This window comes from Hydractinia symbiolongicarpus, chromosome 7 (genome assembly GCF_029227915.1).
Source record: "Hydractinia symbiolongicarpus strain clone_291-10 chromosome 7, HSymV2.1, whole genome shotgun sequence".
In the NCBI taxonomy this organism is placed as follows: Eukaryota; Metazoa; Cnidaria; class Hydrozoa; order Anthoathecata; family Hydractiniidae; genus Hydractinia; species Hydractinia symbiolongicarpus.
The window spans coordinates 7,715,146-7,729,449 of NC_079881.1; the positions used below are offsets into that span (position 1 = coordinate 7,715,146).

General features: G+C 34.3%; 1 protein-coding gene across 1 annotated transcript; it reads left to right on the top strand.

Annotated features, from left to right (window-relative positions):
* The first annotated feature begins 135 nt into the window (after positions 1 to 135).
* On the top strand, positions 136 to 13,340 carry LOC130649458 (ribosome biogenesis regulatory protein homolog). Its single transcript, XM_057455731.1, has 14 exons — positions 136 to 319; positions 6,398 to 6,470; positions 7,198 to 7,236; positions 7,923 to 7,961; positions 8,372 to 8,422; positions 9,229 to 9,279; positions 9,804 to 9,882; positions 10,111 to 10,221; positions 10,341 to 10,393; positions 10,502 to 10,567; positions 10,883 to 10,924; positions 11,128 to 11,223; positions 11,792 to 11,826; positions 13,118 to 13,340. Exons 1-14 carry the CDS (start codon positions 153 to 155, stop codon positions 13,236 to 13,238), a joined length of 1,023 nt encoding a protein of 340 aa, XP_057311714.1. The 5' UTR covers positions 136 to 152; the 3' UTR covers positions 13,239 to 13,340.
* Positions 13,341 to 14,304: the final 964 nt, after the last annotated feature.

A 14,304-nucleotide genomic window follows, 5' to 3' on the forward strand; every position in this document is an offset into this window, starting at 1 on the left:
TCTATTTTTGATCTAGCGCACTTTTTGGATTGGACAATATGCCTGTCCAAGATCAATGAATTCAAAAGTTTGAGTTTCATTGCGTTATTTGTACCCCCGTCTTGTTTTATAGAATCTTTTCATAGATGCCGGTTGCCTTTGTTTTTGCTCACATGTATAAAATGGCGGACAAAGAAGTGACACAGAAAGTAGCTAAAATCCTCAGCTCCAATGAATCTAAGTTTAAAACAGTAGAAGTCTCCAAAGAAGTTGACCCGACATTAGATCTAGGAAATCTCTTACTAATTGATCACCAACCTGTGGACTCCAAGGAAATAGAGTATGTAGCTAGCTATATAAAGCTAGCTTTATAACACTTTTTTAAAAAATTTAAGCTAGCTCCTAGCGTGTACCGACCTAATTACTTGATTATCTAAACAAGGGGCTTTAGCGACGATCTGGCAACTCTGTTCGCAACACACCTCATGGTTTTCATGTTATAATCCTTAAAACAACTTTGCAAAAATGGTGGTGAACAAGGTGGGCGTTTGCGCCAGTGTTAAGAAAAAATAAAACCAACACAAATGTCCTTTTTTTCGTAATTTGCGCCTTAATTCTGTGATGTATTTCTTTCAATGTGATGTCCACTGGAATTATTTTTAAAATCTATTTTTTGATTAAAATGGTTGCAATACTTGGCGACTGACCTCAGATGGACTTAGTCAGCACTGGATCTTTCCCCAATTGGGTAACTGTCCCCTGATCGGGGAAATCTCCAGATAGAGTGAGTGCACAACCACCGGATCAGGAGAGACTTACCTGATTCGGGTGAGTATTTTTCTTGCTTAAAATTGCTTTTTAAAAGGGCAAGCCGCTGGCCAAAAGTGCAATATGATTTTTGTTTACATCATCATCATCATTCTCCGCTTAACGTCCGTTTTCCATGCTAGCATGGGTTGGACGGGGTATATTAATGACCCTCTTCCAATCTAATCTAGACTGTGTTAGATCTAAACTCAACTTCCTCTCTATCAAGTCTGTCCTTATAACCTCCTGCCAAGTCTTTCTCGGTCTGCCTCTGGGCTTTGCCCCAGGAGCTATCAAGTCTTTACACTTTCTCCTCCATTCTTTACACTTTCTCCTCCATTCTTTCCAAGTGCCCCAGCAAATTCAATCTTCTTATCTGGATAACATCTTTAATTCTACGGAGACTTAGCCTGCTTCTTAGCTCATCTGAACTCTTTCTGTTTCTCAGACTGGCTTTACACATCCACCTAACCATTCTCATATCATTTCTTTCTAAACGGTCAAGATCTTCCTACTTCACTGCCCATGTCTCACTACCGTACAACATAACACTTCTTACACAGGCCTCATACAACCTACCTTTTACAGGACTCTGCTAGTCAATAAAGGAAGTAACTCTCTAAACTTTTTCCAAGCAGAACCTATCCTGCAAGTAACACTTCTTCCAACACCCCTTCACTGCCCAACATATCACCTAAGTAACAGAAGTTCTTAACTATCTCTAACGAGCCACTGTTGTACATCATTAAAGCTGGAAATACTTCATTCTCTATAATCTCACCTTTGCAACGCTTGCATACAAACTGTATGTCAGCTCTTAACCTTCCACTAATACTACTGCACTTCTTATGTACCCAATGCTTGCAAGTCTGACAAAAAATTGAATTACTACCAACCCCTTTCCTGCAAACTCCACAAGGCCACTTTCCAACTACAAGGTCACACTTGGCTGCAATGCTACTTATCATGACTTTAGACTTTGCTGTGTTTACCTTCAGCCCTTTCTTTCTAGTCCTTTCTTCCACTTCTCAAACTTTTCAACTAATTCTTCCATCGACTCTGCTATGAGAACCAAATCATCTGCATACAATAACTCCCATGGACAACCTGTTCTGAACTCCATCGACAGCGCTTCTAAGACTAGAATAAACAACAAAGGACTAAGTACAGAACCCTGATGTACACCAACATTTACACTAAATTCATCACTAAGTGAATCGTTAATCCTGACACGACTTCTAGCATTGCTGTACATAGACTGTACCATCGTAACTAGCCACTCATCCACACCTAATTTTCTCATAGCCCACCAAATAACTTTACGTGGCACTCTATCAAAAGCTTTCTCTAAATCTACAAAGGCAAAATAGAGATTCTTTCTCTTTTCTAAATACTTTTCCTGAAGCTGTCTGAGTAAAAATATTGCATCTGTAGTGCCACGCCCTGGAACAAAACCAAATTGCATCTTATCTATATCAATTCTTTCTCTAAGTAACTTATCAATCACTCTTTCAATAACTTTCATTACTTGATCAACCAACTTCAAACCTCTATAGTTACCCCTTTCTAATGCATCACCCTTGCCCTTGAAACAACTCACCATTACACTCGACTGCCACTCACTCGGAATAGCACTATCCTTTATAATCTGGTTAGCAAGACTTGTAATAAGCTCAACTCCAATATATCCAGATCCTTTTACCATCTCTGCAACAATACCTGATACTCCTGCAGCCTTGCCAACCTTCAATTTCCTAATAGCCTCCACTACCCATTCTGTCTTGATCTGCATAGCTTGCCCTTCTACACCATCATCATCAGACAAATTATCCCCGTCCCAATCAAACTCAGTGTTAAGCAACCTCTGATAATGATTCTTTCAAGCTACCCTTTTCTCCTCCTCTGCGCTAGCCAAAACACCTTCATCATTACGTATACACTTCTCACCTACAATATCTTGATTAGTCTTCTTCATTTGCTTTGCTATCTTGAATACCTCATTGCGCTGGTCTTCCCTTCTTAACACATCTGCAAATCTGTTTCTCTCTGCTTCTTATTTTGCCTTATACACTGCTGTACGAGCGCGACGCTTAGCTTCTAAGTAAATATTTTTACTACCACCTGACTTCCACTCTTTCCAAAGTTTCCTCTTTTCCTTTATACACTGGTCAACCTCATTATTCCACCACCAGGTCTGTCTATGTCTAGCTGGTCCTTTCGTCCACCCACAGGTATCATCAGAAGCTTCTAGAAGACAATTCTTCAAAGTAGTCCAAGTACTTTCAACATTGTCACTATCACATTGACTATTGTAGGCTAACTGCTGAACTTTTGCACTAAATTGTCTTGCTACAATCTCTTCCTTCAGCTTCCAGACTTTTCGACGGGGCCTGTACTTTCCCTTGGCTTCTTTAACACTCTTCAAGATAATATCACAAACCAGCAACCTATGCTGGGAAACACACTCTTCCCCCGATATAACTTTCACGTCCTTCACCACTTTCTTGTCTGACTTTCTAACCAAAAAGTAATCTATCTGTGTCTTACAACCACCTGACTCATATGTTATCAGCCTACTCTGTCTCTTACTGAATGATGTGTTGCAAACCACCATGTCCGTTGCCATTCCAAACTCAAGCAATCTCTCCCCTTCCTTATTTCTGCTCCCAAATCCATAGCCTCCATGCACACCTCTATAACCTTCAGATGACTTCCCAACATGACCATTAAAGTCGCCGCCCACCATGACAAGTTCAGTGTCTCCAAACTTTGATGTGACTGCTATTAACTCATCATAAAACTTATCTTTATCTTCCTCACTGAGTCCACACTATGGAGCATAAACTGACAGAAAAGTGACAATCCTATTACCTATCAAAAACTTTATCACTATAATACGACTATTAACACGCATAACATCTATTACTTTTTCTACCAACTTCTCCGCAACGAATATGCCAACTCCTCCATATCCATCACTAATACCAATCCAAAAAAGCTTATACCTTGCCCTCCTACCTTCCACAAATCTCACTGAAGCTCCTCTCCACCTAACTTCCTGAACACAACACATATCAACAGATCTACGTTCTAACATTTCAACTACTTCACCTGCTCTACCTCTCAGAGTACCAACATTTACACTAGCCATCCTAGTCATAAACTAATTTTGCGTCGTTTCACCTATTAAATAAAATCACTGTGCAGTTTCAGTGCTATTGATAATTTCTTGAGTTGGATTGACTACATGGTGCATATTTTCAGTCTAGGTTGGACATGTTGAGCCTCTGAAGCTCATTTCAGTTGTCTTATAGACATGTGCTTGGAATTAGTTTAGCAAGAAGCCAGTATAGCAAGCTATATAGATAAAAATGTGCATATTTTTTATCATATCTAACACATTGATATCTTTAACATAGCTAGTTAGCTGTCTCTAGTGCTAGGCAAGAACTAAGCCTCTCCAAAGCACCTTCAGTTTGTTTATGTACTTTGCTAGGTAAAATTTTACCACCAGTTATGACTCACTCAATCGAGTGGTCATGAAAAATGGACGCCATTGCCGACTCACTTGATCAAGTGGTTTACACAATTGGGGGACACACACTCGATCGGGGAAAGATCTCATATTGCTAGTAGATGCTTAAAAGATCAGCATGTACCTTTTTTCGATGCTCAAAAAACAGACGTGACATTAGGAAAACTTGGTAACGCAAATTACAGAGCACATGTAATAATTAATTTTTTTCCTAAAAGTATTCTTAGGCCTGTCTAGTTTTGTAATGAGATAGGTTTGTTTGCTATTTAATAAATGATCACAAAGATAACAATAGATTAAAATGTCATACCCCCAGCGCGCAAAACTTTCTTATATGTGACCTACCCCAGTAATATTTAGGCTGTATGTTCTGTATAGTGCACAAGTTTCAGTGTTGGTTAAAATGGTAATATTATATACGTGGATGTAAGGCTCAGCATATCATTTCATACCAACCAATGGTGTCAGTGAAAAGAAAAGGTTACCGAGAAAAGTGAAATCGCGGAATCAAGACATTCATGGAATTTTGTCAGTATACGCTAAGCACAAAATCAAACCATACAAGCTTTTTTAATAAAATATTGCTATCACACTTTCTTGCATGCAAATTTTCTTTTTTTTTTTTTTTTCAAGCAAAATATTGATAAAATCCACTGTAAAAAGTACAAGTGTTTTCAGGCAACCTTAGCATTTTTTTCATCGAACCCACTGTTCGTTGAAAAAAACCCACATCCATTTTAAAAAATTAGAAAATTGCTTTTTGGTTTTAGTACAGCACCAAATTGTACCTTCATAGAACCCTGTCTAGCTGTACAAGACTTTCCCAGAGAAAGAACCAAAGTTATGTCAACATTACTTTTGTGCATTCTACCAACAAGAAGGTTGTTCTTTGAGACGTATTTACAGGCCTCAAAAAATTATGTGCACAATCGGCATCAGGCACCAATCGTGTGTGCAACATCAAAGATGGGGCCCGAAAAGTCATCCACGTAAAATTTGTAAGAATTTTTAAATTCCCAGCACCAACATGGTCAACGCCCACCCAGAATGAATTTCTATTCTGTTGCAACATAACAAATCAGTTGGTCTTGAGATGTTAATAATTCACAGGTCTTTGTGATCATTTTTACACGCATACGATCACGGCGCCCAATTCCACGTATTTTCGTGTACGATTGTGTACCATTACTTGAATACCAAGCCTGATTTATCATGTGCGATAAAAACAAATCTTTTGAGGCCTGTTTTTTGGCGTGGCAGACAGACAGACGTATTTGGGTATTATAATATATTTATGTTTTTTACATTTTCTTTGTATAGTTGCTTTAGTGCAATGTATTGGAAATTAAAGTCATGCATAATAGAAATTTTAAATGCAATAATACTGTCTCAATACAAGTCCGATGATACTGTTACGTGACACCTACAACCCTGGAAAAACATTTTGGAATTTCAGGGGAAAAGGGGGACAGTTAAAGGAGTTTTGACATAAAAAATAGGGAAAGAAAGCCTAATTTGGCGTTTTATTACATTTTTCCCAAATATTTTTCCTCAGGTTGTAGACTTTTTAAAGTTTTTTTTTCATTTCATGCATGGACATTTGCAACAATTTAGCATATTGTTACCTGTTATTGCCTAATTATTGGGTGTGTATATGTGTGTGGTGGGTGGGTGGGTCCCCTTCTAAAAATATATGGTTCGTTCTGCATAAACCCAATAATGGTATGTTTTAATGCTATGTTCACCAGTGCAAGTTGGCCTTTAAAACAAAACCTAAACCATGACCAGCCTTTTTTTCCTGCTCATATTTTCACAGCCTACTCTATTAAGCAACTTTGATAAAAGTTTAAATTAAGTTTTTTATTCGACAAGTATGTCCGCTGCATAATTTTGGATGAGAAATCAGAAGATTTATCAAAATTAACCGTACTCGATACTGTAGGATATGATGATATAAACTGCTAGAAAGAAGCTTTCTTTACTCCTCTCTGGTTTATGTTGATTAGGAAAATAATAATATTCTAAAAAATTTATAGGTAGCCTAAATGATTAACTTACATTGTCTTCTTCATCTAGAAGCAGAAAAGAAAAGTTTCTTCAAGATCTTGCTCGAGACAATGTACAATTGCTGTTTAACAAAATTTGGGAGGTATAAATCAATTACTCCAAGTTATCCAAACTTTTGCCTCTTTTTCAAAAATAAAAAAATTTGGGAGGCATAATCAATTACTCCAAGCTTTTGCCTCATTTTCAAGAATAAAAAAATTTGGAAGGTATAAATCAATTACTCCAAGTTATCCAAACTTTTGCCTCTTTTTCAAAAAAAAAATTAGGGAGGTCTAAATCAATTACTTCAAACTTTTGCCTCTTTTTCAAAAATAAAAAAAATTGGGAGGTATAAATCAATTACTTCAAACTTTTGCCTCTTTTTGAAAAATAAAAAAATTTGGAAGTTATAAATCAATTACTCCAAGTTATCCAAACTTTTGCCTCTTTTTTAAAAATAAAAAAATTTGGGAGGCATAAATCAATTACTTCAAACTTTTGCCTCTTTTTCAAAAATAAAAAAATTTGGGAGGTATAAATCACTTACTCCAAGTTATCCTAATCTTTTGCCTCTTTTTCAAAAAAAAAAATTAGGGAAGTAAGAATTACATATTAGGAGTTATCTCATTTTTTTATTATTACTATTATTATTATTTTTCTCAAATGTAAAAATGTAAAAATGTAGAAAGTAAGAATTACTTTCGTACTTGTTTAGAAATTTTAGGAAGTTACTTTTTAAAAGTTATATTAAAATAAAAATAAATGTGTTACTGCGGTCTGCAATTTAAATAAAAGCTTCCCCAAATTTTGTATTGAGTTATTTTTTTTAGTTACCTATAGAAAAAGTTGAAAATGTTGTTTGTGCCAAGGTAAGTATTTCTAAATTTTGTAATGTGCTTTCAAATATTGGAAAACAGCATCCAACAATCCAATTAGTTATGTTTTTTTTCATTTTTTATTTATTCTTGCTGGGGTATTTTACAAATAGACTAAATTTGGTGTGGGGCTTTAAGATTAGGATGTTGTATTAATGTTGACCGCAGTGCTGGAATATCCTGGAAAAATCCTCAAATTTTGACAAAAAATATCTTAGAATTGTTTTGTAAAGTGATCATGTTGAGTTGATATTTAACAAATCCAGATAAAAATCTTTGTGCTTTCATCAAAGATTACTTAAACTGAAACTAGTGATTTTTGTAGGTTTTGTTACCCAATCAGTAAATTCTGGAATTTGTTGAAATTTAGTATATGTTTGTTGCTTTGTCCTGGAATCTCAAACAATCTTGCCCTAAATGAAATATTCTGGAAAGTCCTGACATGTTTTGTTTTATTATATGTTACACAACTTTGCTGTCCCAATTCTTATTAAACTTTATTTTTGAATAAAACCCAGCAATTACCAATTTAGATTTTTTGTTGTGTTCTGAAAATAAATTTGGTTCCTTTCAATTATCCTACTCGTTTTTAAAACCTTCTGATGCGCAGAAGAGTGTTCCTCTAGTAATATTCTGTCCTGTTGTTTATCTGCAGTGAATCCTTCTATTTTTTCTTTTAGCTCCCTAATGGAATAACTTTGCTTCCACGTGAAAAGCCGGTATGTCTTAGGTTGAAATATGTAAACATAAAATGCAATTTAAATGTCTTTATGAGATATACAACTTTTATTTACAACTTTTCGGTTGTTTTCGCTTGATCTGTTGTTGTGTAGCTCTAACTTGTTCAAATGAATATAAAGTAAGTTATTGAATAGGGTTCCTTAAGGGAAATATTCACTCTTCATAAATTAACAGCTGCTCACAAGTAAGCTTATCTGTCATAAGAATACCTTTTTTAATAAGAAAAATAAACTAAAACGTAAATTTATTAATTAACTAATTATGTTATCCAATTTCCTAAAAATGTAAACATTTTTTTGAATATTTGTTTTCATCAAAAAAGTAAGTTTAGGTGAATTTGTTTAAAAATATTTTTGTGGATCATGACACTAAGTGATTTATATTTTAGATACCGAAGCCTAAACCGCCAACAAAATGGGAACAATATGCTAAAAAGAAGGTTAGTATTAAAGCTTGTAAAAAGGAGACTGATATTTTGGTATTTTGACTACATGTGTGTTTACAAATGTCGAGGATTTTACAACCCTGCACTTAACACAGTGCTGAATTGTGTTTTATGAATTTATGAATTTAATGAGTTTGTTTCCTACATACTTTCAAGCTCCCTTTTTTGTATTTCTTTCTATCCATTTTTTTGTAATATTTTTTATTGAAAATCGTTATTTATCAGGAAATTAAATACTCCTTATTAAGGTGTAACTAAAATATCCAGGACGTTATAAAAAGTTATTTAAAACCTAGAATAGCATTTTGTAGTAAAAGAAAGCTCACACACACCTCTCTTTCTGTTTAATTGATGCAAATTAGTATCGTCCTGATATGGTTCACCTAAATGTAATTAAGGCATACTGCATGACAGCTTTAAACGTTTTAATTGGTTATCAATGAAACAATTGTTAAGATAATGATTATTTCTTTATTTCCTGATTCGTGCTAATATAATGCTTTTTTGCCCCTAATTTGAACATTTTTAATTTGGAAAAGAAAGCATTCAGAGGATCTCACTTCATCTAACATTTTTGATATTCGTTTCAATATTCTTGATACTTTATGCTGAAACCAAGATATATTTGAGAACCATAGTTTTTAAACAAAGAAGGTGAATTTTTGCACACTCAAAAATGGGATTAAACTTTTAAGTATACAAACATAACACATATGAGTACTGCACAAACAATATCGAGGGTTGATTTTCGTAATTGCATCGTTTTTAAGATCACTAAAATACTGTTTATTTATTTGTAGGGTATTGAAAATAAGAAGAGGAGTCGGATGATATGGGATGAAGAAGCACGGGTGAGTTTAAATATTACACACTTCAAATGTACTGTTATATTTGAGCAACATATTCGTGCTGCAGTGGCTGTTGTGCTTACAGCTTGTAATAATAAGGTGGCAGAATTAAATCTCCTATACACTTGAAATAAATTATTATCAGCCCATTTAGGGCTTCAGGTGGCTAAGAATGAGGGTGTGTCACTGGCAACCAAGTTTAGAGCATACCTTCCACCAAGCAGACTGGGAGAAGGATTATGGGCAAATGAATTTATTCATAATTAAAGCCTGCCTTAGGGGGGGGGGGATTTTTTTGATGAGGAAGATTTTAGCATTGCAGGGGACATTTATTGTACTATAAAAAATTTAAAAAACAATGTAAGAAATTAGCCGTAAATTAATCAAATAATTTCCACTATAAGTTAACAAATTGACTATAAATTAACAAACGAAAGCCTTAGTGGGTGTTTTAATTATTGGCTCCATCACTGTATTAATTATTATTAATTATTAGTTATTTGTTGTTTTCAACTATTTTATCTTAGTCCTGGAAACCGAGATATGGTTATAAAAGAGGAAAAGATGACACAAAGGAATGGTGTATAGAAGTTCCTGAAAACGCTGGTTTGTATGCCCGAAAATGCATCTTAACATTTTCATTTTTTGAGCTTAATAAAATTAAATTTATAAAATTGTATTGTTTGTCCATTAAAAATTGCTAGTGGCAGATCTATATACAATTGGTTGCTTGGTGTAAAATTGGGATAATTTTTTATCAACACCTAAATATGAATGCTATTCGTTTGATAGCAGTACTTGTACTTGATTTCTGCCAACGTTTTCTTCTCATAGATCCAAATGAAGACCAATTCGAAAAAAGAGACAGAGAAAAAAAAGAAAGAATCGCTAAAAATGAATTGCAACGGTTACGAAATATCGCGAAAAATCAGAAAGGTGGAAAAGGTATGTTTTATTGCATTCGACGTGTGATCTGTCCGCCCCCCCTCCTGCCCGTCCGCCTTCTTATTTGTTGTTTGTTGTTTCAATCCAAAGATTTAATATAATTGAATTTGCACATATAGGTTTGATAATGAGTACACAGTTTAAACCAACACAGAAAAAAGATAAAGAGCGGGTATGTTTTTTTAATTTACGTCCTTCTTACTAGTCCCGCTTTTTTGAAGTGATGAGAATGTCTAATTATAAAATATATGTTTTGTTTAAACTGTTTTGTGTTTTCCAGGTGGCAAAAGAGATCGATGTTGCTAAACTATCAACAGCCTCACTTGGTAAATTTCAAGACAAACTTGTAAGTATTTCGAATGTTGTCAGTAACTTTACTTTCAATTCAACTATGCAACTCAAAACCAGCCGTAACTTTGTAATCCTCAAGTTACGCTATGTTATCATCTTGCTTGTATCAACCAGCGGGTGTAAAAACTAGTCGTAACTTTGTAATCCTTAAGTTACACATGTTACGATCTTGCTTATATTAAATTTTTAAAGTCTGCCGCTTGCGAAATATGGTAGTTGTTTGAGAATGTATATACAGCAAACGTAATGAAAGCAAGCGAAACGTTAAAAAGTAATAATTTAACTTTGTCTTTTGTAAACTTCGTTATAGCCGAAAGAGAAAGAAAATAAAAAGACAGGTTTAAAAAGGAAGGTATTGGCGTTTTTCTTATTTTTTTTTATTTTTTTTTTCCTGCTCCCAAAGTTCATATTATATGGGCAATTGAGAATAATAAATCGTTTTCATGAAAATCTAGCATTTTCCAATCTCCTCTCCTTGTTTTTTGTTTTTTTAATTCTCTTCACTTGAAATGTGATATTTGAAATATGTTAGTTGTATACCCTTTCTTTCTTCAGTTCGAATCCGTAAGCGGCGATATCTCGGGAGAGAAAAAAAGAGCGCTAGATATATGGGAAAAACTAAACAAACCGAATACATTAGATGTTACAAAGGTTCGTGTACTCTTTCTCTTCTTTGTTTTTGTTATGACCTATTTTTACGTTAAAGGAACTACATGTTTTTTTTTTATTAGCATAAGAATTTTTGAAATCAGACTCGGGTATGCTTAGCATTGATTACAAAAGATGCTCAAATTATGCTAGGAATATGCTTATTTCCGTTACCGTTCTAAACCCAATAACCAAACTAAAGTTTCACATTTGATTTCTTAAAACACAAACAGACAAAAATGACTAAAGCAATCAACACAAGCCAAGGGGCCACAGTTATGCTTGTAATATGCTTATTTTTTCACTAACCCTGAGCCTTAATATGCCTATAAACGTTATGCTTGTAAAAAAACATGTACGGCTTGTTCTAATGCAAGTTTTATTTCTTTTTCCGTGTAGAAGTAACTTAATCGAAACCCTACGATTTTATTCCACGGTCTCATCTCACTTTTCGTGTGTAAGTCACGAAAGTTGAAAGTCAACGACCGTTTCGTGTCTTCTTTGAAAACCAACCTTTACTATTAGCGCGATGTTGAACTCACCCCGTTTATAATAATCGGTTATTTTTTAGGCTGTGAATAAACATATTTCAAATGAACAAATGAAGTAAGTCAATTTATTATTCTGCTAAACTTAAAGTGTATTATCCTGAGTAGGGTAGTGTCATGTTAGGGCGGAGTGACCACGGATAGTGTGGTCTATTACGTTAAGAGAATTAAATAATGCTGAATTTTCAGCTGAAGTTTTAATGGCAAAAATACTTTATGATTGGCCGAGTTCTTGTACGGAAGGCCCTAAGAAATGTTTTTGCAAATGTGATATGAAACAAGCATGTTGTGGTCGCATGCTTTTAAATATAAACGATTTTGTACGAGAAGTTTCGGTGAGAAATAATTTTTTTCTTAGTTTTTCTTTTGTCAATTCAGTGAAAGTAAGTTTGTGTGAATTATATTTGCGAAAAAAATAAATCCCGAAAAAAAATTCGAAATTATCAATCCTCTTTGGTAATACACATGTTTACTAAATGAGGTAAATACTCTGGTAAGCGCCCAGTCTTTTAAGCGTCATCAATAGCGCCACCACCCACCCTACCCTTAAAGTTAAAATTAGAAAACATCCTTATATTCCTTATTCAAGCGGCGAAATCAAAATAAATTTTATAAACGATCTTTATAATTATCTAACTTTACTTAGAAATTCTCTGTAAATTCCTTTCAATTCGTGTCCTTCCCAACGCGTTAAACATTTCACGTCGGTTAAGCAGTAAATTTATATTCATCTGACGAGAATTTTAAATTTTCATAAAAACGCTCATAAGTGAAAAAATTTGTAAGCGGATGTACCGGACGTGGATTTAGTGTTTTCTTTGCTTTCATTTATAAACCTGTTTTAAGGGGAGATTTTTTCGCTAAAATTTGCGATTGACAGGCCTGAAATTTCTGCGGCTGATAAGTACTTTAAATTGAGAAAAATGACACCAAGGAAAAGGGTTTCTACACACTATAACAACAAGAGGATATGTCAAGTACAATACAAATGTGTTTGCAATTCAATGTCTTTTTCAGAATTTTTTCGTGATTAATTTTGCGATATACTCTGAAAAGTGCAATTTAGATCTTAATTTGAACTTAATTTTACCATAAGAAGTGTCACAATAATTTCTTTCCGCAAATTTTTTCCTTATAATTATAACACAAAATCACTGTGTACAGAGTCTTGATTATAATATTTTCCTAACAGAGTCAGACCAGTGGCGAAAATTGCGTGGATACCTTATTTAACTAATTTTCCCACTGTCTATAACACTTCTGATTGGTACGCCATTGTTGAGAGACTATCATACAACAATCTAGCGAATTATCATTCTTCTTGCTACCATCTGGATTTTTTGTTTCAGTTCAAGTGGAAGAAAAAAAGGTTCAGGAAAAGTGAAAAACAAACGCTTCAAGAAGGGTAAACAAGCAACCATGGACAAAATGAAAGGAAAAACACTGGGTAAAGGGAAGAAGAGGAGATAGAATTTATTTGTACGACATCGTGGACTGCAGTAAACTAGCTAGCTACTTTTTGTAATTTATGCTTCTATTTTTCCTGCCTGCAATACAAGTGAAGCTTAGAAACCACATTTTTTTACAAGGCTCCGAAATCTTGTGGCCTGCAAGGACCTTTAATTGTTGCATCAAACATAAAATACTGATGTGCCACAACAAAATCATTTTTCTTTGAAATTTAACTAAAGATAAAATGAAGGCGAATATATAAAGCTGACGATTTTATGACTTTATGTACTCTTTTCTTACTCGTGATGACTAACGATATTGAAAAAAAGATAGTTTTTTTAATTTAAGGCAGATTGACCACGGCGAAGTATATAAGGCACAAATATAAAAAATGGCGGCGTGTGGGCGATGGACAAAACAGTTTATAAACAAAACATAAAATCAATAAGTTATCGAGCGAGGGACAGGGTACCCTAGGTTTCTCACTTGTCATTTTTTCCAGAAAGATTGTGCCAATTTCGTAATTTTTAAAACCTTTTTTTTTTGGAGCAAAATGTAGGACTATTTTCGTAAATTCACAAATATTTGGCCCACCCACCTATCTAATTAACAGGAAACAAAAAATTGAAGTTTTCTCTCGGTAACATAGCGCAAGCTATAGAATTGGTCATCATTCGGTGACTTGCTGCTCAATTCTTATGTACCCTTACGTCAATGATAGAGATGAGTCCTCCAATGAATATGATTGAGACATGGACTTAGGTTAACGAAGGATGAAATGTTTTCACTTGTTTTATGAATATAGTCCTAAACTTCATTACACGTTATTTCTTTTATAAAAGTATGCTTTACAAGAATATTAAGCTGGAATTCAGGTTAAAAACAATAAGTCTATTGTTGCAAACAGCAGAAAGACCAGAATAATGACTACTATGGCTAGAATTTCTGGCAAAATTATCTTCTGTTAAGGTTTTGCTAAGTATTCCTCGTGAACATTTGTTATGAAGTAAAGCACACCTACTCTTCGGCGGCTAATTGTAGTAGAGGAACGTTCGCCATTTTTGAAAATAATCACCACCCGTTT

Excerpts from the sequence above, each read along its gene's own strand:
- LOC130649458 (XM_057455731.1), top strand. The coding sequence starts at position 153 with ATGTATAAAATGGCGGACAAAGAAGTGACACAGAAAGTAGCTAAAATC. Across the intron at positions 7,237-7,922 it reads AAAATGTTGTTTGTGCCAAG|CTCCCTAATGGAATAACTTT; the intron begins GTAAGTATTTCT and ends TTTTTCTTTTAG. Across the intron at positions 10,925-11,127 it reads AGACAGGTTTAAAAAGGAAG|TTCGAATCCGTAAGCGGCGA; the intron begins GTATTGGCGTTT and ends TTCTTTCTTCAG.